The sequence below is a fragment of the Balaenoptera musculus genome, chromosome 16 (genome assembly GCF_009873245.2).
Source record: "Balaenoptera musculus isolate JJ_BM4_2016_0621 chromosome 16, mBalMus1.pri.v3, whole genome shotgun sequence".
Taxonomy (NCBI): domain Eukaryota; kingdom Metazoa; phylum Chordata; class Mammalia; order Artiodactyla; family Balaenopteridae; genus Balaenoptera; species Balaenoptera musculus.
This window is the reverse complement of record NC_045800.1, coordinates 1,822,137-1,845,189: the sequence shown is the minus strand read 5'-3', so window position 1 is coordinate 1,845,189 and position 23,053 is coordinate 1,822,137. Positions and strand designations below refer to the sequence as shown.

General features: G+C 54.3%; 1 protein-coding gene across 1 annotated transcript in view; it reads right to left on the bottom strand.

The window, feature by feature from the left end:
* The window catches only part of TCERG1L (transcription elongation regulator 1 like), a 193,411-nt gene that overhangs the window by 51,455 nt on the left and 118,903 nt on the right, over positions 1-23,053 (bottom strand). The window contains exons 5-6 of the mRNA XM_036829411.1: positions 11,470-11,561; positions 8,017-8,105 (exon numbers count right to left, since the gene is read on the bottom strand). Of these exons, the coding sequence (XP_036685306.1) occupies positions 8,017-8,105; positions 11,470-11,561 (181 nt within the window). The remainder of the gene's footprint in view (positions 1-8,016; positions 8,106-11,469; positions 11,562-23,053) is intronic.

The window sequence follows — 23,053 nt, the reverse complement described above, 5'->3', positions numbered from 1 at the left end:
TTTGGCTGGGCTGTGGCTGGAAAGATTTCTCCAAGACCAAAGCTCCTGGCAGCCACCAGGGTATGTTTGTAACAGTCTGGCTTGAATTTTTTTTTTTTTTTCATGATGTTTGACTTCACTTGGCCTGAGTGAAAACTTCTAGAAGCATCTTTGGCTCCCTGCATCCCTGTCTATACACTTAAAAATTTAAGAGCTGCTGTGTGGACCCCAGGACCCCTGACCTCACTTGTAGGACAACGAAGTTCTGCAGCTGATACACCTGACAGGTACTGCTGTCCTGGCAGGAAGTCATCCTGTCCCCACCACCCATACACACACAAACACGCGCATACCAGAGATCTGGGCTTCACAGCCCAGCCCCCAGCAGCCTCATGCCCACAGCCGACTGGTCTATTTCCTCCTCTAAGAGTCACAGAGGGGAGCTGGGGACTGGGGGTGGGCACCCAGGAGCCCAAGGGCGTGGAGACCTGCCTTCCAGGACGGCTCTGTCTCTGTGTCTCAACACCTCAGACAGTGAATTCACTCTCCTGGGCCTCAGTGCCCTCATTTTTTTTTTTTTTTTTTTTTTTTCTATTTATTTATGGCTGTGTTGGGTCTTTGTTTCAGTGCGAGGGCTTTCTCTAGCTGCGGCGAGCGGGGGCCACTCTTCATCGCGGTGCGCAGGCCTCTCACTATCGCGGCCTCTCCCATTGCAGAGCACAGGCTCCAGACGTGCAGGCTCAGTAGTTGTGGCTCACAGGACTAGTTGCTCCGCGACATGTGGGATCTTCCCGGACCAGGGCTTGAACCTGTGTCCCCTGCATTGGCAGGCAGACTCTCAACCACTGCGCCACCAGGGAAGCCCAGTGTCCTCATTTTTACAAGAAGAGTGGACGAGGCTCCAGCCCCAGGTGATTTCTCAAATCCCTTCTGACTTGTATTCTAGCTTCTATTCTTTTCCCTTAATTTTCCAGCTCAGTCCAGGGCCCCAGTCATGGTCAGGTCGGTGCCCTCCCCATGGATCAACCTTACGGGCAGGCGCACCCACCCCCAGCTCCCTGAGCTGGTCTGCCCTGGGCTCGGATAATCGTGCTCAGTGGGTCACTGCCTCACCTGGAGACCATGCCCACCCTGGGGCAGCCTCCCCTAACAGCCAGGGGGTGAAAGCATGGGTCAAATCCAGGTGTTCATGGCCCAAGGCACCCAAGGCTTGGCCTCCAGCTGAGACCACATCCTCTCTTAGCCCAGCCCCCTCCTGCCCTGCCTCCCCACTGCCCCCTCCCTGGAAATCACTCCTCAGGTAACTGGTAACCCACAGGCACCCGGAGCGCTGTCCCGGGTGCTGCTTCTGGGGACCCCGATTCAGGACAGACCCCAAAGGTGAGGAAGGACTGACTATTCAGGAAGACCTTCCGAAAGCAAGGCAGCAGGTGGTGTCTGGGACGGGCCACCCTCCCCCACCACCTCCCTCTTCCCTAAAGACCTGCACTCTGGGTTTTCAAAGATGAGACCTGGTCCCACCAAACACGGCACCGCCATCGCTACAGCAGCTGAAGGACCCAGGGAGTGATGCGCTTGCTGAGAAAGTGCAGTCAACTAGGATCTGCCGACGTGGGAAAGTCCGGGGCGTGTGACTCCATCCCACAGGGGACAGGGTATTTCGGCGAGAATCACTGAGGAGCTGGCAGCCTCGGATGCAGAGGCGGGGAGGTGGTCATGCACCCAGGGGCGCAGAGAGAGCAGCCCCGGGCCCACCCCCAAGGCCGTGAGAGACCAGCCTCAGCACACCCCAGCCCCCCCACTGGCTCTGCGGGCGTCCTGAGGTCCTGGAGCCGGGGGCCTGCCGGACATGAGAAGGTTCTGGTCGGCGGGGGGCAGGGCCTGGGTAATAAGAAGCAGCTGGAAGTAGGTGAGTGAAGGTGTCCCGGCCCCTGGCTGCGGGGAACGGGCCCTGTCCTGTGCTGCTGGGGGGTGAAGAGCAACAGGGTTTCAGCTTTCAGCCCAGGCAGATGCTGACAGATGTCACCGCCACCTAATGCTGGGCTGAGGGCAGACGGCTCACCTGGGCAGGTGTCCTTCCCCAAAGAATCGGATAGACTCAGACACAGGGAAACATGGGCTCCAAAAAGTCCCCCTGACGCGAGGCCCCAGATGTTCATCAGGTGGACACAGTTCAGTATCTCAGTTTCCTGGGTACCTGCCCCTCTGGCTCCAAGCCTGGCTATTAAGAAAGAAGCTTTCCACTGGGGGATTGACTTGGGCCAATTCTCTCCCGGTGCTGGATGGGTCTGTGTTGTACCTTTGCTGCCTCGGGGATGCACTGACTCTGTAAGCGCCCAGGGCTGCGTCCACGGATGCCCACACCACACATTCATCGCGGGGAAGAGCCAGTGCCCAGGACCACAGTGTAGGACACATTCACAACCTCCTGCTTTCACCACCCGCTGAGCCTCTCCAGCGAGGGAGGAGTGGAGCTAATTAGGGACTTAATAGGGGATTATTACCTGGGAGATAGAGGAGTGGCAACAATTAGCACGGCACATGTTCATATCTAGGCTACAAAAAACCCAGTTCCTGTGCCGCAGGGACACGTGTGGGACTGAAGCAAAGAGCTGGCGGCCAGGTAAATAAACATGATTCCCCAAGAGAAATCTGCTTATCCACTTGTTATGGTTGGTCTCAACTAGACCAAGCCAGCTGTGACATGCAAAATTAATTTTATGTATCGTTTTATGCACATTTTAAGTAATATGTATACGTTCCTCTGCTTTAATCACGCGGTATAATTTCTGGATGGTTGCCATATTCCCTCTTCTCTTTATCTGTCCGCAGATCCCAGAGGACATAATTAGTGCACCAGAGTTAGTTAGGCCTGGTACAAAGCATCCATACTTAGCAGCCTTACTATATGAAGATCTGGATTTTAGCAAATGGAAACGGGGATTGCTGGTTTGTCGTACAAAAGGATCCCCACAATCACCTTCACATTGCAAATCCAGATGTTTATGGGTTCTGCAAGATGGAAGTCACCTTTGCTTCTCCCTCCAAGCGTCCATCTCAGCCCAGTGGGGAAAGGGGTACATGCCTTGCCACCCCCGACAAAGACACACGTAGGTCCCTCTCTCCACCTGTTGCTTGCCCCCCAGCGCCCTGTCCCAGGAGGAGTGTCCCATCGGCAGGACATTCACTGGGTCACATCCCCAGGGCTGAGGTCTCTGAACTGAAAAGGCAGCGCCTCTGTGTCCTTTGCTCTCTGTTCCTCTCCTCATTCTGCCCACCTTTGTTCCTGGGAAGGGGCTGACCTGGAAGGACTGAGCAGCCCCGGCTTCACGGGGCAGGTTGCGTGAGGCACACTGGGGCCCGCAGACACGAAGATTTGAGGAAGAGAGAGTAGAAACCTCGCTCCCACTCTCCCTCCTGGGATATCGTGATTTATGCTCAGACATGTATATTTGGTCCCCGTCCCCGTTTCTGCACAGAGCTCCTAAACTCTTCGCAGGTGAGGAGGGAGGAGGGATCGAGGTGGAAGGAGCGTCTTCTTACTCACATCCCAGGCTCCTTCCTCCACGCCCGAGGTTATATCAGTGAGGGACTCTGGGAAGGTCCCTAAGGAAGGGGGCTGGTGGCCAGGGGACCAAGCCTGTGATTAGAAGGTGGGAAATTTCTGTCCCCTCCCCAACCTCTGGGGAGGGGAGAGGGGCTGGAGGTTGAGTCAGTCACCACCGATCAATGATTTAATCAATCATGCCTATGGAATGAAGCTCCCATAAAACCCCACAAGCACTGAGAGCTTCCAGGTCGGGGAACATGTGACACTTGGGGAGTGTGATGCCTGGGGGGCCATGGAAGCCCTGAGCCCCTTCCTCATACCCCACCCGGCACATCTCGTCCATCTGGCTGTTCCCCAGTTGCACCCTTTTATAACAACCGATGACCTAGTAAGTGGACGGTCTTCCTGAGCTCTGTGAGTCGCTCTAGCAAATTCACTGAACACAGAAGGAGGTGCTTCGAATCTTGATCTATAGCCGGTCGGTCAGAGGCACAGGTGACAACCTGGACCTTCACTCGGCATCTGAAGAGGGGGTACAGTCTTGTGGTCTGAGCCCTGAACGTGGGGTCTGACAGTGTCAGGTGGGTTGACCTGTGGGACACCCAGCCGGTGCTGCAGAACCACTCCATGTGGGTGGACCACACAACATGTGTCAGAAGTGAGGTCAAGGCTTAGGGGGGTCTTGAGAGCAGAGGACACACCGGCGCGTTTTTGTTCATCCTCTAAGCCTGGTCTCCAGCTCGGGCACCTCCGGCTGCCATGCCCACCGACACCAACGTGCGTTTAGTGACCCGATAACCTGCCGGCTGGAGATGAGGGCAGTGACCAGCCACAGGAACGCCTTGCGTGTGCCGGGGAAGCACCCGCGGGTCCTCAGCTCCCAGCTTGGGACACGGGCGCCTGGAAAGGCCCCAAGACCCTGGCAGCGTGGGAGCTGCCTGGAGAAGGGGATCCACCTGTGCCCCTGAAGGCCCCACTTGCTTTAACTTCTTTGTGAAGCTCCTGGAAGATGCTGCCTGCCAGCCCTCAGTCATTGACCGTGAACTTTTGGTCCCATTTTCAAGTGGTGGAGACAGGGGACAGCACAGAAGCATCAGGCAGCCCTGCGGAGAGAGTGACCCCCGCAGGGGGCTTGTTCTCACATCTCGTCTAGGACCCCAGGCCATCTTCATGGAACAGACGCCTTCCGGGTGGCTCCATCTCGACCACGGGCCAGGGCGTCCAGGAGAATCCGCCTTCAGGGACAGTCACAGTGTTTCCTCCTCTGCTGTCACATCAACCAGCCGTTGCCCTCAACCAGGCAGAGAATGTGCCGGGGACCCGCTGCAGAGTCCAGCTTCCTCAACCCGGGGGTCTCTCACTGCAGGGAGGTTTGAGCGCTGGCTTCCCTGCCAGCCTAAGAGGGCAAGACGGGGGTCGGCTCGGTGGGAGCGGGCCCGGAGTTTGACTGGCTGGGGACTTCCATGGAGAGGACGCACCATCAAGGGAAGAACACAGTGACTTCGGACACGGAGAGGCACTCCGGGTGCTCGGCCGTGAGAAGTGGAGACCCACTCGGTGGAGACAGCCGAGCTCCCCCGCGGCCCTGCCCACTCCTCTGGTCACCGCAGCCTCTGACAGCACCTGGGGACCCGCCGGGATCCCTGGACTCACGTCTTACAGACCCAGTCACCTCCCCCAGTCTCCCCAGTGCACTGTCGTGCGGACGCCCCACTGTGAATCCCTGCTTACCAGAGAGCTAAAGGCAGCGGGTCCCTGGCACGTTCTCGGTCTGGGTGAGGGCTTCCTTACACACGTGGGCGAAGTCAAGCTTCCTGGCCTGCGATGGCCGGTGGGGACGGCCGGTGGAGGGGCCAGCGTCTTGGCCTCCCACACCTCCAGGAGGTCTCCCTGTCCTCCGCCTCCTGAGGACCTGGTTGACCCCAGGCGCAGGCTGACGACTAGCCCACTCCCTGGACGGGGTCGTGGTGGGTGACCCGAGCTCACTGGGTGCAACAGGTGCAGCCCCCAGGGCAGAAGAGCTCTCCCCAGAGGCAGATTGCGGTCACACAGGGTGTGTCCTCACCAAGGCTTCCGTTGGTGCAACACCAAGGTTAAGGACGCGTCGGACCACGCTGCACACAGCCTCCCCCAGTCGGGAGGGAGGGAGGCTGCAGGAGAAGCCGGTCTGGTGCTGCCCCTACGCCCCCCTGCTCCCTGCGAGGTCCAGGTCCCTCTTCCACTTTTCAGGGGATGCCCAGACCCAGCCTCCCAGGAGTGGGGTTTTTTATACACTGGCACCCTTTACCCCGGGCTGCTCAGTGAGGCCAGGCAGCCTCGCTCAGCTGGGGCTGAGTCAGGAAGGCAGGGAAATAGGGGAGCAGGGGTGGGAAAGATGCCCAGGTCCAGCCGGCGGGCCTAATTCCCGCTCAGAAAGCGCACCACGGCCTCGTCTGAAAGTCCGGACCGCGGCCTGGACACGCCGGCCCTGCGGCACGACTTCCTCGTGCAGTGTGACAGCCTGAGCCACCAGCCTCCCTGTCCTGTGAGTCAGGAGAGGACAGGTCCCTCCATGGCCGCCACTCGGGCTGGAAGCCTGATCAACAATTCAGGCAAAGGACCCACGCAGAGGGCGAGGGGCAGCCGAGGACGGTGTGACTTCAGGATCCCAGGAAGCATTCTGTGCCGCAACACAGTGTTATTGAGGAATCGAAACCACAGCTTCCACAGTTAGAAGCTTCCAGGGCCCAAGGTCATGTCTTCTCCCCACTTATAATCCCCAAGGGCGGCATCACGTACTGACAGTAACAGGGCCACGCACCGCGCTGAATTTATCCCCACCCCCAGTACGATTTGCGGCGAAGCGCGGTTGCCTTAGAAACACACGTGAGGAGTCTGCTTACAGAAGACCCCAAACAGCCTTCGTGGCGTCATAAAAAATAAATGGTTTAATTTTGTTTTGTCCCCCATTCGGTTCCTGGCACCAAGCTCCTAAAGCCCTTGGAATCAGCTAAGTGACTGAGCGTCTTTTTTACTCATAAGGAGCCCCTCTGAGCACACTCGAGTCTGCGCCCACGCCCCATGCGGTGACCCTTGGGGGACGGGGCTGGGCCCGGAAGGACCCGCTACGTGATGAGGGGCTTGGTTTGTGGCCTCACCCCAAGCCGTCCAGGAGGGGAGAGGGCGTGCCTAGTAATGAGACGTCCATAAAACCTCCTTCAGGTCAGAGAGGTTGAACGTGGTGACCACACTGGTGTCCTGGGACGGTGATGCCCCCAAGAGGGCATGGGGGCCCCGAGACCCCTCCCACACCTTGCCCTGTGCCTCTCTTCCACCTGGCTGTCCCTGTGTTGTGTCCTTATAATAAAACCGCTATCATAAGTAAATCACTCTTCTAAGTTCTGTGAGTCGTTCTAGCAAATTCTCAAACCGAGGGGAGGTCGTGGGAAGCCCTGAGTTCGCAATCAGCTGGGCAGAGATTCCGGCAGCCGGCTGGGTCTGAAGGAAGAGGGGTGGGACTGAGCTCTCAGCCTGTGGGGTTTTGGCTAACCCAGGAGTGGGTGTCAGAAACCAACTGAATTGCAGGACGCTCTGTAGGCGTAGGAAACGCTGTGTCACTAAGTGTTAGCATAGGGAGCGCCGACCCGTGAGGCTTCCCCAGGGTGCCGAGCATTTCAGCTGAAGGCAGAGGGCGGGAGGCCCCCGGGTGCCGGCGACACCGACCATTGTCCGGCCAGAGGAGCGGGTGCCCTGTCTGTCCAGTTAAGAGCACAGGTTCTCGCCGTGAGCAGGTGACCAGGGCAGGGCCGCAGGGCAGGACAGATGCCGGAAATCACTCAGGACGCCATGCAGGGCGAATGCCACGGCCGGGGACCACGGTCGGCTGCTGCTGCCGCCCTGATGGTACATTAAGCGATGCCAATGGTTCTATTTCTGCTCTCTAAATTAGCTGTTCCTCCTGACTGTATCCTGCAATCTAATCTTCAGGTTTTAAAACTAATTTTACTATTATAACCTTTTTTTCTGCTTCCAAATTACTCCATTATAAAAGGGCATTTTAAAAAACCAAAGTCAGTGGCTCCCTCGTGGAGGGCGCTTTGAGTGCGGCGTACTCAAAGACCAGGAATCCTCACAGGGCAGCTGCAGAGAGCCAGACACATCTTTAATTAACATCTATTCAGTTACGCTTTTCTTGGAGTAGAAGAAAGGCCTTTGAAGCTCAAGGCGTGCTGCCGTTTCTTCAGACACTGCCTTTCACTGATATATATGCAACAACATTACTATTTTAATACATATTTGCAAGTATATTCGAGCAGGGTAACTTATCACTTAAATGCTATTTTTCGGCAGAAGGTGACAACAGTGTGAAGTCCTACCTGCCGGGAGCTGCAAATTAATTTTTTAAAACAGCATTACCGATGGAGTAGGCATTTCTCTTTCGTGACAACAAGCAAATGCTGGATCAGACAGGGCTCTTTCCCACCGCTCCCAGGCTCCGGGCATCTTACCATGGGGATCCGGGCACCGGGGTGGAGGCCACGGGTCTCGTGCCTTTGGCCGCACTGTCTTCGCCTGTCACTAGGACCGATGCAGCCTCCTTTCAGTAGAGAGAGAAGGAGAGCACTTTAAAAAAAAAAATTTAAACAGTCCTCTTCAATTACAGGCAACCGAGTAAAGAATAACAAGTCTCCTGCAGACAGACCTGCCCACAGTAGCTATTAGATAATGACCTGCTCAGTAGAGCCAGCTAATGGGACCCGGCAGTCACGTGAGAATTTAGAGGTAATGGCACCACGGACCGTGTTGAGTGACTCAGACTAAGGCTTCCCTCTAATTATCCCCAATTGGCTCAGCTGCCTGCTTTTGTAGAAGCAGACACAGGCGGTGGTGGCTGACGGTTTGCTTCCGGATGCCTTAGTGTCTTGGGGGCAGAAATTCCCACTGGATTGTCTCTGGAGATGGGCTGACCCAGGGGCTGGAGTTACTCTACCGCCAAACACTGCCTTCAGTGGCAGGGAACCCTGGAGCGGTGAGGGTCCCAGGTGCGGCTGGGCTGGCCCGTCCCGTCCCTTGAAGGCAGGGGAAGTGACAAGCCTGTGTCCTTGCAGTGTTCCCTTGCTCCAGTGACTCGCCCCCCCCACCTTCTAGAGCATCCATGTGAGGGCAGAGTTCAGGGCGTGTTCTACATTGTGCAGGTGACTGTGGTGCACAGTTGGGTTTGAAAATCACTCTGTCTCTGTCTTCATGTAGAAAATAAAGAATGTTTGAATATGACATCACCCAGAAGAAAATGAAGATTATTCCCTAAAGTTAAAAAAAAAAAACCAAAACCTATGGCTGGGACACTTGATCATTGTTCATTATGGACAGAATCCGGAGAGAAACAAAAGTTGTTTGAGATTAGAAAACATGGGCAATTATGACGCCAACATAAACATGGATCCAAGATTCAGATTAACTTATTTAGCTGCACTGATGTACGACATGTATCAGATTTTCTTAAACAAAGGGAAACAGAACCAAACTCCTACAGGTGGAACTGAAAAATCACCATGAGGAATTTTTTTTTTTAAAAGTCAGTGCCATCTCAATTTTGGAGCAGCTATAAGAAAGAAATGAAACCATAGTGAGCACAATAAATTCTAGTGGTGAGGAAATACTTTTTCTTCTTCTACCAGCTGTTTCCATGGTTTTAATCTCAAATTTAGAATAGTATAATAAGGACTGTGTTCTCTTTCACAAAATCAGGTGAGATTAAAAGATACCAGTGCATTATTCAAAGCAGCGACCAGGTTCTGAGTTGAGAATTAATTTAATTGTCAGGAGCAATTAAAGCTCTAGATTCGTTTAAAAAGAAATTAAATGTCATCCTAAAATTTGAGGATCTGTTTCTACCATCGTCAGTGTCAGTGCTTTATGAGGCCGTGTGGGTGAGGAAACGGTTAGCCATTTGTGGGAATGATTCAAAGTCAAGGACGCCAATGCTGCCACGCCCCACGTGGGCACCGCTGCCAGGCCGGCTGCACAAGGACAGGGCAGTTGCACCAAAAGCCCACAGGCTTGTTCCAGGGCCCCCGAGGGCCATACTGGGACCAGTACTCATTCCCACCGTCCCAACCTCCTTTGAAACAGAATCGTTAGCAAGGAAAGTGCTACTTTATGAGAGCACTGAAACATCAAATTCAAATATAAAGTTAAAAGATCACCAAGGCTCTATAAGGGTAGGAAAAACCCCCAAACAAGTCACGTGAACTCCGGCAAAACCACAGGCAACGGAGTGAACCTGCTTCCTGCTCACTCGGGAGTAGGGCCCACGACATCAGGAGAGAACGGCCAGCGCCAGCAGAGCCAGGCAGAGGACGGACGGGAAGGGCCGGGATGAAAAGGTCGTCCGGACCAGGTCCAGTGCGGCCTCTGGGCAAGGACCACGGGGAACCGCATCAGTTAAAGGTTAGACAGGCAAGATTCATGACATGAGGGGTGATCTCGTTCACGCCTGTCCGTCCTGGTGTCTCACTGGGGTCTTCCTGGGGCCCTTCACTCACTGTGACGTATAATTACACTGACTAAATGATTTGTAATTTACGTAATTATCCCTAAGCTCATAAGTTGAAGAACAATCTTTTTTTAGAATTTTGGGGTAGTAGAAAATGTCTTTGTTTCCTATGAGAAAATAACATAACTGGGAGTATTCAGAAACAGTTGTGTTAGAAATACATGTGTATATCAAGACCAGAGTTTACATTACTAATCCAATTAGAAAAGCGAGGAGAGATTTTCATTATGAAGCTAATTGAAGAATGAAACCTAATGCGGGGCCTCTGAGTAGTAGATTTCCCCCACTAATTATTCAAGTAAATACGGTGGGACATGATTTCTGATGGGGACTAACACTTAAATTTGGCAAAGCTGGGGCTCTCTTGGTGATTCTCACTAATTACCAAGGTCTTCTTCTTGAGATGCACGCTGGTTATGATTTCCTGTTGGTGATAAAAATGGCTAATCATGGAATAAAACTCCCCTTCCACACTGAAGTCATAAAAGTGAATTAGAGGCACAGAGCCCAGAGATAAAGAAAGTAGTTAAAACAGAAGAAAGACGATCTGTTTAATAAATATGTAATTCTGACACGGATGTTAATCTCTTACAGAGAAATCTTACATCAGGGAGCAACAGTTTAATTTGCACTAACGTTTGTGATCCATTTATACCATTTAGCATTGGCACTAATGATGGGGAGGAAGGCATGGGCCACAGGTGAGTGTGCCCAGGGATGTCACTACCGGGGAGCTGGCAGGACAACCGCGGGAACGGGGACGTAACAGGCTGAGGCAGAGACACACCTGGTAACAGCAAAGGAAGAGAGAATGTTCACACGACACTGGGGCAGACCAGAGGCCAGCAGTGTATCCGACAGATCAGACCAGAGGCCAGCAGTGTATCTGACAGATCAGAGCAAGTTAAGTGCCATTTGTGACTTTCAAAAGCAGCAATGAAAGCTGATTTCTTGGGTTAGTCATGGGAAGAGAAATGCACCCAACACATTCACAGTCTATAAAATGCCTTTTGGTAAACGAGCAAAGGGAAGGACCTGAGATTCTAATGTGTTCAGAAAACACAAACAGGCGCTGGTTTTCCTATAACAGTGAAACCAAACTCAGACCGCAGCCTCGCCTGAGGGGCGTCCAACTGCATAGCCTGGCTGCCCGCGTGCCCGTGCCTGCTGAGACGTGAGGACGGCGGACCCAGACCAGGAAGGGAAGGCCAGGCTGCTTCTGCCCGGCTCCCGGATGCACCTTCCCTTCCTCAGGGCTCTGGAGCTGTCCTGCTGGACCCGGCCCTGTTCCACACAGGGGACTGCAAAGCACCACGGCCGAGAGCCAGGTGGGAAAACAGGGGCGAAGGCCGTGCAGGCCCCGCAGCCCCCAGCCCGGGGTTTCCCGTCTTCACAGCCCACTGACCTTGGCTGGTCTGTCCCCCGCCGGGCTCTTCGTCTCCCCGTGCAGCATCAGGGCTGGCGGGCAGGGCGCCCGGCTATGCTCTCTGCTTTTATCTGCGGGGCCAAAACAACCGTCATTAGCATCCGTCTGTCCTGTCAGTTTGTGAAACTGAACAAGGACAAACAGTGGCTTGGAGAACTCAGAGTGGTGGCGCACACGGTGCCTCCCACGGGAAGCTGTGCCGACTGCGCGGTGCTGACCACGCCTCCGCTGCGACCTCACGGCGAGGTCCTGGCAACCCCGTCTGAGCCTGCCCAGCGCTAGCCACGGAGCACTTGGCCACGCATGCATCCTGGACCAGGCCACGTGGGTCACGATGGATGGGATTCAGGTCTCCCTGACGGGGGGCCAACGCGGGCGGCAGAGCCAGGATTCCATAGGCTTCAACAGCCAGTGGCCGTGATGGGCCACCCTGAGCCCTGTCCCAACAGGGGCTGGGGGTCCATGCTGGCCAGACTTCCCGTTACTGTTGTTTGCCCATCACTGAAGTGGACTCTGGCCCCCGTGGGTGGCCTGCACAGTGCTTTGACTGTGCAGACAGTGACTGTCTGGGAGGAGGGAGGGGAAAGTGGCAACAACCTGACTCCAGATATGAAAACAGACTTAGGCTTCATCTTATTCAGAGACGTTGAGTAGCCTCAGACGTCTGCGGGCAGTGACGGACAGCAAGATTAACCACGGTGTTAGGACCAAGGATTAGTAGAAACACCAAGCCACCTAAACACACCAGCCTCACAAATGGGTAAATTCACCGAGGAGACCCTGGAAGGGTCTGGAAGGGATGTTTGACCTGGAGCTCCTGTCTGTGCAGCACAGTTGAGAAGGTCCCAGGGTCTCTCCTTCCCAGGGGAAGGGAGGAAAGAAGGATTGAGCATCGCTCTGTGTGTGTGTGTGTCTGTGTGTTCTCATGAGTGTGCATGTGTGTGTACATGTGTGTTCATGTGTGTGCATGTGTGTATGTGTGTGCATGTGTGCGTGTGTGTACATGTGTGCATGTGTGTATGTGTGTACATGAGTGTGCGTGTGTGCATGTGTGTGTACATGTGTGCATGCGTGTGTGTATGTGTGTACGTGTGTGTATGTTTGTGCATGTGTGCATGTGTGTACACACGTGTGCGTGTGTGTGTATGTGTGTGCATGTGTGTGCATGCTTGGGCTTGGCGCCCACCTGGGGCCCGGCCATGGCGCCGCGGTGGGCATCGGTGCCTGGCACCCTCGTGGCTGCAGAGCCAGGTCCAGGCTGCAGGGCAGCCGCCCCAGAGCCTGGGTGAGGAAGCAGGCACCCCACTAACAACCGTACCTCAGAGATGCAGCAGTGCCCGGGGCCAGCTCTGGACCTGGACCAAAAGTCCAGTCCCCACAGAGGTGCTGCGTCTGGGCGAGGCAGAAGCACGCGGGAGCCAGCCCTGAGGCCCCGCCTCCACCTGTCATGGACATGGATGGACAGACAGAGGTTGTTATGACCACAGCCAGGCTTGCTGTCACTCTGAAGAGTGGCCTGGCCTGCAGGCTCTCCCCAGGGGCCAGCTGGCTGGTCCTGGCTGTTAAAGGGACCTTAGCTCAGGCTGGTGGCAAACAGACCGAGTGTGGACCCCAGACTTTGCGGCTTCCGGCTGCCCTCACATCTCCAAACCGCGTGCGTCTGGAGCCTGGAACGCACATCCCCTTCACACGGGGGCGGTCAGTGCCGACCACTGGGCTCCCGGGCAGCCGTGACCACCACCCAGAGGCTCGCCTTGGGCCTGGCAACACCGCGTACAGGGCCATTTCACCATCGGCCTTGGGGAAGGAACTGTAAACCAAACCTCAGTCAACAAACCACACCCCAGCCTCGAGGGCAGTGGAGCTACTTTGTCATCCCTCACGGGGACCAGCAGAGCCCCTGGGCCACGTGAGCGTTTCCAGAACCTGTAAGAATGACCCCCCCACAGCCTGCTTCTTGTCAAGGTGCAGAGGGCTGTGCGGGGCCAGGACGGCCCCACACCAGGCACTCCTGTCCCCGCCCCCTTCCTGTGTGTGCAAAACAGGCCAGCGCGTCGCACCGTCTACAAGAGACATAGGAGCCGATAGATAGGGAGGATTTAGGGAAACGGTCACTTGCTCGGTGACACTGCGGCTCTGCTTGAAAGAACAGAGGCAGAGACAAGTGTGGCCCAGAGAACAGACACCCCAGGAGCGGGGGCTTCGTCATGAGGTCACGCGACTGCATCCGCGCGCCTTACGCTGTGTGTGGGACGGCACGTCCCCAAGTCAACCACGCGGGCCTCGGCCATGTCCATGTCCGACCACCCGCTCCAAGCTTCCTCCCGCGGCTGCCCGCTCCTCTCCTGTACTCGGAGGCCCTTCGCGAGGAGGAGACCCAACGCTCTAACCCCCCGGCAGCCCCCAGCAACAAGATTTTCCTCGTCTGGTAGAAAGAGCCATAAAGCAAAGGCGGATGGTTCCACTGAGTCAACAGCAGATCCTCTGACACCCGGTCCCCACTCGTCCTGCAGAGCCCGGCGTGTCACAAGGTCTAGAGCCGGGGACCCCCGTCTGGGCTTCCACTCAGGGCCTGATCCCACCAGCCACCAACTCCGTGCCAGACGGGAACGGGGGTTTGCCAGGGGGCATCCGTGGGGCAGTCCTGGAACCCAGCCCTTCCCGCTGCGGCAGCTGAGGAACAGGATGGGCGGCTGGTGCCCAAGGTGGGCAGAGGGGGTTTGCAAGGATGCCTGGGTGTGGGGAGCCTTAGCAAGAGGTCTACACCGGCCAGAAAAGCGCAAGGGCCTGGGCCGGGGTGGGGGGAACACTGAGGAGAGAGCCACGGAGGGTGGCGTCTGAAGAGGCCACCAGAGCAGCTCTTGTGAGAAAGAGGCCGGGGACACAGGGACACTGCCTTGCCCAGGAGACCAAGGCTGCAGAACCTCCCCAGAGCCGCCCGCAGGACCTGGGACCCTCGACCCCTGCTCTGTGAAGGAGGCCAGAGAACAAAAAAGAAGCTGAACTCCCCCCGCTCCCACCTTGCCTCCCGGCAAGGCCCACGGAAGGGGGAGAAAAGCTTGAACTTGCAATGAAGTGGAAGGGTCTGGGTTATGACCCTGGGCTCTGCTTTCTAATTGCTGGACCGAGACCTGAGCTGTGCGTAGAAATGAGCAGCTTTCCACCACCTGAGCACACGGTGTGGGCTCCTTCCCAGTCCGCACGGGCCGTGCCCGGAGGGAGGGGCCGTGTGCCAATGCGGGAGCTCCGCACAGAAAACAAAGCAATCGGGCGTCCCTGGAAACCTGAGGATCTTCTCACCTCATGCAAATACTACACGGTGTAAAAAAAGTGCGAGGAAACTGACCGCAAGGCCCCGTGCTCATCATAACGCAATTCTCAATGAGAACAGTCTTGCTTCCGTGTATTCCCTCGTTATTCTGAGAAAATATGTTATTTTTTTTCCTTTATTGAAAACACTTGATCTTTGTAAAAATCAGCTCTCAAATCTGGCATTTGGGCTCCATGCACGGCGTTGCTCGCCGTGACGGCTTCTTTGCAAAGATGGTCCTGATCGTCACGCTAAAGGCCCTCACGGCACACGCGTCCCCCAGAGCGCCTGTGACGATGTCGAGCCTCGCCCTGCACGGCTTCCTTAAGAGCCGGCCCCTCTCACAGCCGTGGCTCGCGCAGCCTTGCTGCTGGGCTGAGCCGGGGCACCCAGATGCCTCTCGTAACAGCCTGGGTCTCCACGTTCGTCCTGGAGGAGCCGATGCCACGTCTCCCCGAGGGCCGCTCTGGCGCCCACTCTGACCTGCTTAACCACGCGTGCTTGGGGCCTCTCCACAAACCCCGATGAAGCTGCCATCACATGCTCCCTTGGGTGTCAAAGAGAACTAGTTTGTGGAGGAGAATCAACAAGTCTGAAGACCTGGTGCTGAAGTGCTTAGGGGCGTGCATGACGCCGTTCCACCCTGTGGGGGGGGCAGGATGGTCAGGTCTTTTGGGGCGGTTGGTCTATTGATCAAGCCCAGCCCTGAGAGGGGAAGAGCTCTCAGATAGCTTGCTTTTCCTCCTGGCAGGGCTGAGCGACAAAGAGGCCCAGAAAGGTCGCATGGAAGCCGGGAAGAAGCAAGGGGGCCTGTGTGAAAACTACCACACAATCCACTGAAAACACGTATTTGCTGCTTGTACAGAATCCAGCACAGCCCTGGCTGTTTGTGGGGAGAAGTGGGGGGAAGTGGAGTGAGCAGTTAGACAGCACCTTCCCTCAAAATGCTGCAGGAGTTGGCAAGGGTGACGGGAGGGGATACACAACAGCCCTCGGAAGGTGAAGAGTCGGCATAACTTGTCCCGTGGAACAAAGGGGACGGAAAAGCCATGCTCCTTCCATAGGCGAGACTTAGCTGTGGAAATGTCTAGCTCAGCAATCAATCAACCTCGTTTCCCTAAAAGAAGAGCGAGGTGGGCTTGCTGTGTCCTAATCTGAGGTCAGGGGTCCAGGTCAGCTTCCCAGCATGTCACCTCTTGGCCATTAGTCCCCATCTAAGCCACCTGTTCCCTTAGAGTCCTGGGGACGTGAAGACTCAAAGTTATCTGGTATCAGGCCTCGGACCAAAGATGGCTCATATACAATGGTAATGGGACAATAGCTATATACCCCGAACTATATTGAATAAAGCACTAGGATTGTTTTAAACATTTAAAAATTGCTTTCTTAATTATTAACATAAAGAACCACGGCAGACGAGTCAAAATTGTCTAACTTGTCAAAAAGATATGAAAACACGTCTGCATCTTTTAATTCAAAAGGTGACTCTGAAATTCAATCTCATTTTAATCCAATACATTTTGCCCTCCCTTGGTCTCAGTTTCCTCATCTATAAAATGGACCAATCTCCTAAGTGTCTTCCAATTCTGGGATTCTGAAAGTCAACAGGACATCTGGAACTGTTTGGGGTATATTCCCCCAAAATAGAAGATATAAGCAGTGAACTTGGAGGGCCAGAATAATCTTCTGGTTTCCTGCTGGGGAGGAAGGAAATGGATTAACCCCAAGGAAGAGGGCAGAAGAGACAGTTAACCTTGTCTATCCTGAAAACCAACAGTGGCTTCTGACGAATTTGGAATTAGTGGGGAATCTCCTCTTAGACCAAGGGGACCCTTGATCCACAGATGGTGTGCACCACATGACCCTGACTGTGACCTCCTGGGGGAGCCCGTGAGGTTGGGGGGGACAGCAGGATGACTTGAGTTCCCTGGTCACTGCAGACCATCGGCCACGATGGGAAGGCTGACAAAGCCAGCCCACACCACGAAACCCCACGTGCGCACAGGCCTCCGCCTGCAGAGACTGGAAGTGAACAGAGTGAACAGGGTCCCTGCCGGGAACTGTGCCCAGAAACAGAGGCTTCTCTCCAGTGGCCCCCAAGTCCTGGAGAAGCCTGTGTAGGATATGGGGTGCTAGGGGGGGCAATCCTGGAGTCTTGGGGTCCCATTTTCTGTGTTTGCCACGATCTAGTGACCCCACTTCCATATATGAATGTTCTCACCTCCAAGAACCAATAGCGTATCACCCACTTAAAGAAATGTCTTAAGGAGAATAATGAATGGTATTTTAATCTTGAATACTGTCTCCTGTAAGTGCTGCCTTAAAATAATTTCTGCGATGCTTAAGCAAAGTAGAAACAATCACCTCATTTTACACCTAAGAAAACTAGACAATGCCTTCTAGCCTCCACTGTAACTGAAGATCATTTTCAGGCAAATGGCAAATCATTTGTGAGTCCTCCTACATTTTTTACAGGCAGTGATTTCCCAGAGTTGACAAGCTGTAGAGAGAATTCATTTTCTACCCATTTGTAACACCCTGGGCTTCCCTTTGCAGGAACAAAGGGTTTTAAAACACTCACATTAGAGGCCTTGAACTTGGCTTCCTCCACGAGAAAGGATCACAGCACTGCCACGTGGCTCCACCCCTGTAACCTGACTGTTGCCCACTCCTGCAAAGCGACCACACTACACGTAGCTTGTCTCCATCTCCTCGGGCCCAGCCAGGATCTCAGGCCAGGGCTTCCGGATCCTGCTGCTGGCCTGACTGACTTAACAAGGGTCTGATGTCACCATTGCCCAGAAGGGCGGTGGAGATGATGGGCCAGCCTCACCAGACTGTCCTAGAGCCTGAAGCACCCCGGTCCTCTCGTGAAGGCAGTCCGCATTAGATGACAGGGAGCCACATTAGAATGGAGATGCAGGAAACCTGCCCGCAGCACGGCGAGCTGTTGAACACTGATGGTCAGAGCACTCCTGCCCTGTTTTCATCAGGAGACACGGAGAAGGGCGCAGTGACTGCTTCACCTGGACGCGGGGCTCCCGGAGCAGAGGATGTCAGGGTCTGGGAGGGAAACTGGCTCCAGTGCTGTGCCAGCCCAGAGAGCTACTCCCAAGGCACCCGGGCACCGCAGCCCCCCAGGAGCAGGCCCAGAGGAAGCTGGCACCCAGGGACAGTGTGGATCCAGGAGATGCTCCAGAGGGTTGGCTGCCTAGTCCACACCCCTGTCCTCAGTAAACACGTGTTCAGTGAATGGATGAATGGATGCATGAGCTCTGCATGTGAGTCCTGTGCAATTTCAAACACATGTTCAAAGTTCTAATTATCATCCCCAAATAGGGATATCAGAGGCAAAAGAGACGCATTACATGAGACAATTTCTATAAGAAAAGAAATTAAAAATATTCTGTGCACTTCGTCAGATATATGGTGAGCCAACTCGGACCAGGAAAAGAGGAGAGGCTGGATGGAGAGATGGAGGTGGAGGTGGAGACTGGAGGGGGAGGGAGAGGAAGAGGGAGATTCCTGTAGACTGCAAACCATCATTTAAAACACTTCTCTCTGGCTCAGGTAGAGCATGTTGCAAAAGTGCAGCATTCAACCTTTTCCAAAAAGCAGAAATCCATTTCACAGTCCCAGGCTGAGTTATGTCAGCAACGCCCACCTTTCAAGGCAGCACAGGAATTACAGCTGCTGAAAGAGGGAAAACACCCGCCCATCACTCTACGTCGCCCTGGGGATGCCAGAGAGCACACACCTGGCAGTGCTTGTTCCACCAAAGTGGGTGTCACAAGAGTCACAGCTGGGCTTGTCACGGCGGTTACCCTGAGGACTTGAGCTGGCACCAGGGGCTCAGGTGCCCATCCACCTGAGAGGCAAGGGTGCACCCCCAACACACACAGGCACATGCTTACACGCAGACAGACATACACACGCATGTACACACACACACAGAAAAGACTACTATTTTGATGATTTTTCAGCCATCGCAGAAGTTAAATGCATTATACAGAAATCCACCGCTTAGTTAGGTTACTCTCTGGTCCACCCATGTCAGAAAGGAATGGAAAAAAAGCTGACATATGTGTGCAGGAAGTGTGATGACTTTTTCTACAGCTGACATCAAAAATAAGTTGTCTCTGTTATAAGAACTATATAGACTATGCACTGCTTTCAATACACGGACAGCATCTTTGAAAATTGTCCTACGGTCTATCATTTCCCCTCTTCTGACTCCGAGGGCACTCTGCCACCTCCTCTTGCTTGGGCGCTCACACCTGCAGGCACGTGATGTGGGCAGTGTGTGCTGTGCCCCCACCTCCAGCAAGCCTCCCGCGGCCACAGCTAGCAGCCACCTCCGGGGCTGGCACCGAGCAGCGGCACGGGACAAACGTCAGCTGGTGGGCAGGTGAAAGGCTGGAGGGCGGGCTCCCAGGACAGGACTCCCCACGATGCCCCCTGTACGCTGCCCCCGTATCTCCCGTCTCCACCGACGTCTCACCGTTCTAGATCCAGACTCCAGTTTCTTTTCGTCTTGAATGACACTTGCACTCCCAGACTGTAGCCGTCCAGCCCCCAAGCCCCTCTGCTGTGGTCCTTTTCCCTCTAGTAACAGGGCCTGCATGGTGCCATTTTTTACCTAAGGGGCCTCTACCTTCCTGGACAGTTATTAAGTCTCTTCCTTCTCTTGGTCCTGAGGCTTTTTCAAGCTCCCTCGTGGCCCTCTCGGAGCTTTAACAAACCGCGGCTTCCACAGGGGACTGAAGTCACGGGGGAGGGAGGTTCTGACCTCGTGTGGTCAAAATGGCAAAGCCGGACGCCTCCCCGCCCAGCAGGTGCAGACCTCGGCCCATCCCCGGGCGCCTGAGAGCTCTGCCTCACGGCTGAAGTCTCCTCGGGAGGGCCGCCTGAGGAAGCTCCGTCCAGCCTCTGCGCCCCGAGGTTACCTGTGTTAATAGGATAATGAATTTAAAACAAGACAACGGCCAGCGTGATGCTCCCAGGAGCTTAGCAGTGAGATTCTCATGGGCTGGTGCAAGGAATGAGAAGGCCCGCCGGCTGAGGTCCTCGCAGTTGTTTAGGACAAGGATGACACGGTTGGGAGTTTGAAGGTCTCTCTTTCCATCAGCTGAGCTTCGACACATGTAACGACGAGCATCTCACGACTACTGAGAGCTCCTCCAAAGGCCGGAAGGAGCCCCCTCGGGGCTGAGCGTGATTCCAGGGTCTCACTCGACAGGCGGGCTCCTCCACCCTCGGGGACAGGACCCCCAGCTCTTGCGGGCACTGGCCTTAAGGTAGAACCTGGTCGTGGAGACTCTCCCCCATCCCCCAGATGTGAGGTCTCCCCAACGCTGGGGCTCTGGGGGAAGCACACGACACGGGGCGGCCTCCCCCCGCCCCACCTCCCAGGTGTCTCCAGATCTCTCAGGACCCAGCATCTGCCTCAGTGTAAATGCTGCCAGGTTGACTGTCCAGTTTCCACACCTGCTGGCTCTCTCTTTTATCAAGTTAAAGAACAGAATCAAGAGACAGGACTCCACTGTACCCTCCAAAGAGCCCCAGATTAATTGTTTAATGAGAAAACACAGCAACTCCAAGAGAGAAGTGTTAACTCCTTCATTGGACTCAAGCATTTAATAACTCGACATGATCCTTGACGCTGGTTTTGGTCCCTTGGGAACACGCTCCTGTATGGTCCCACCGAGGGGGGGCCTATGATTCTCTCTCCTGGGGACACCAGGCAAACATCCCTCCCTGGGGACCTGTGTGGACACCTGTCAACACACCCCCCACCTGCCCTCCCTGCGGTGGGAAGGGTGAGTGGGGCCCCGTCACAGAGTGGACGGGTGGGGCCCCCAGGCCACCTGGGTGGGAGCTACACCCGTGAGCAGCCCCGGGGGAGAACCTCTCTGTTTCCTTTCCTGGGTCCTGGTGACAGCCCACGCTGTGCTTAAGGGCAGGACTGGCTCCAGTTAAAAATACAGAAACATCAAATTGGTATCATTTAAGTTAATTTTTAAACTTTCTTCTCTATTCGAGAATGCACTAAGCAGAGGTGTCAAGACTCCTCTGTTTAAAGCGCTGGGATGTGAAGAGCTCAGCCTGTCCTGTCCCACAGGCCACTGGGCCCCCCGGGTTCCCCTGGGTGTCAACCTCACAGCAGCCAGGAGGCCGAGCCAGCCTAGCCCCAGGAACCTGGGAAGTTCAGGCAAAGCCCAACCACCAGTAAGACCACCATGGAGGGCTGGGAGACGGGGGCTTCCAGCAACTTCTTTAAATCCAAGGTCATTAAAGCAAGGATCACAGATTTTTATTTGATTTGGGTTTTGAGGTTAATGGAAAGGTTACTAATTTCTGGTCTACAGCAGACGAATAGAACCTGCTGCGCACTGGCACGTCACAGTGATGGAAACAGTGCACACACAGCGATGGTTTTGTCACACCGCTGATCAGGGCGGGTCCTTCCGTGAGAGGGGGCCCACGCACCCTGATTCCCCAGAAGCCACTTCCGATCTGACCGCAGAGGGGTGACTGCCAGCAGGTTCAGTAGTCACCACATTCTCGTTTCTGCACCTGCTGACAGCAGTGCTCCAAAAGGCTCACGACAGTTTCTTCATTTTTTGGTCAAAACATGTGGCAGGTGTGGCCCTGCTCTAACGTAGCATGAGGTACAAGGTGGGTAGAGGGAAAAGAAAGGCACGTGAGGACTTGAGGACATGGGGAGGGGGAAGGGTAAGCTGGGACGAAGTGAGAGAGTGGCATGGACATATATACACTACCAAATGTAAAATAGATAGCTAGTGGGAAGCAGCCGCATAGCACAGGGAGATCAGCTCAGTGCTTTGTGACCACCTAGAGGGATGGGATAGGGAGGGTGGGAGGGAGACGCAAGAGGGAGGGGATATGGGGATATATGTGTACGTATAGCTGATTCACTTTGTTATACAGCAGAAACTAACACAACAATGTAAAGCACTTATACTCCAATAAAGATGTTTTAAAAAAAAAAGAAGAAAAACAAGAAAGGCACGTGAAGCCAGGTGAGCTGCAGGCCTCAGGACCAACCAATCCTGCAGCCAGGGGCGCCTGGGAGAGGACAGGACAGGTCCCTCTGGAGCTGGCAGGTGAATCTACAGTGGAGGGAGGGTCCAAAGATGGATACGGGTTGGGACAAGGGGGCGGGAACAACTTATGGAGACAAGGAATAGCAAGTCCCAGAGCTGAGACCCACATCCGGGACAGGACTCAGACCACAGTACCAGGGTAGGTGACAGAAGGCAGGGCCCAGTGGGGAGATGAGGCCACTCAGGCCAGCGAAAGAGCAGCCATCCCCCTCCCCCCGCCATGTGGATATGACAAGGAGCAGTGAAAGCTAAAAATACGAGGACAATGGCATATGAACTTGTCAATATAACTAATGTTATACATACTACATTATACATAGTATATTATAGAGTGCTTTATACATGTAACAAAATAATTAAATTTTATTTTCACACTGAAGATTTTTTCAAGGCTACTAGCTACTGTTACTATTATTTCATAGACAAGGAATCTCAAGAGAGGCCTGTAGCAGTCTTAGGAGCCTTCTGACGATGCTAAAATTAAGTGTTAGAGTCTTAGAGTTCAGATATCGTATTTAACACATTAGTTATCTTGGCATAAGTATTCATGGCCTCAGATTTTAAAACATCCTCAAAGTACATTTTTATATAACCTTTAGTTACATATGGAAGAGAAACGCATGATTAAATGTATTCATATTCTAAATTACATCATTAAATTTTATCGAATAGGAACATTTATGTAAAAAAAAAAAGAAATTCAATATTAAAGCAATTGTAATATAAAAGGGAGATTTGTGAAACCCTTGTTGCTGGAATGGGAATTATGATCACTGAGCGTGTTCTATTATTAGCAATGTCCAGCCCCGTGAAGAGGAGGTGTGTGGCTAGGCCCTTGGGTTTGATGTGGCCGTTGGAGGGGATTCTCATCTTGGCGAACTTTAAGGCTCAGGACAGGGGGGCACAGCCTCCCCTCAACACACTGCCCACCAAGGAACCGAAGCAGCCGTCCCGAGTCTGAGGAATCTCCTGGGTCTGTGTGGTTGGGACATACCCTCTGGTTCTCCTGCCAGGGCTGGGCCCTCCCCCAGCAATGGGTCCCTGGCCTGGGAGGAGGGAGTTGCGGTGGGGTTCAGTTAGGGACCACCCTCTCCCTTCACCTGGTTTGGGAAGCTCAGGAACCAGG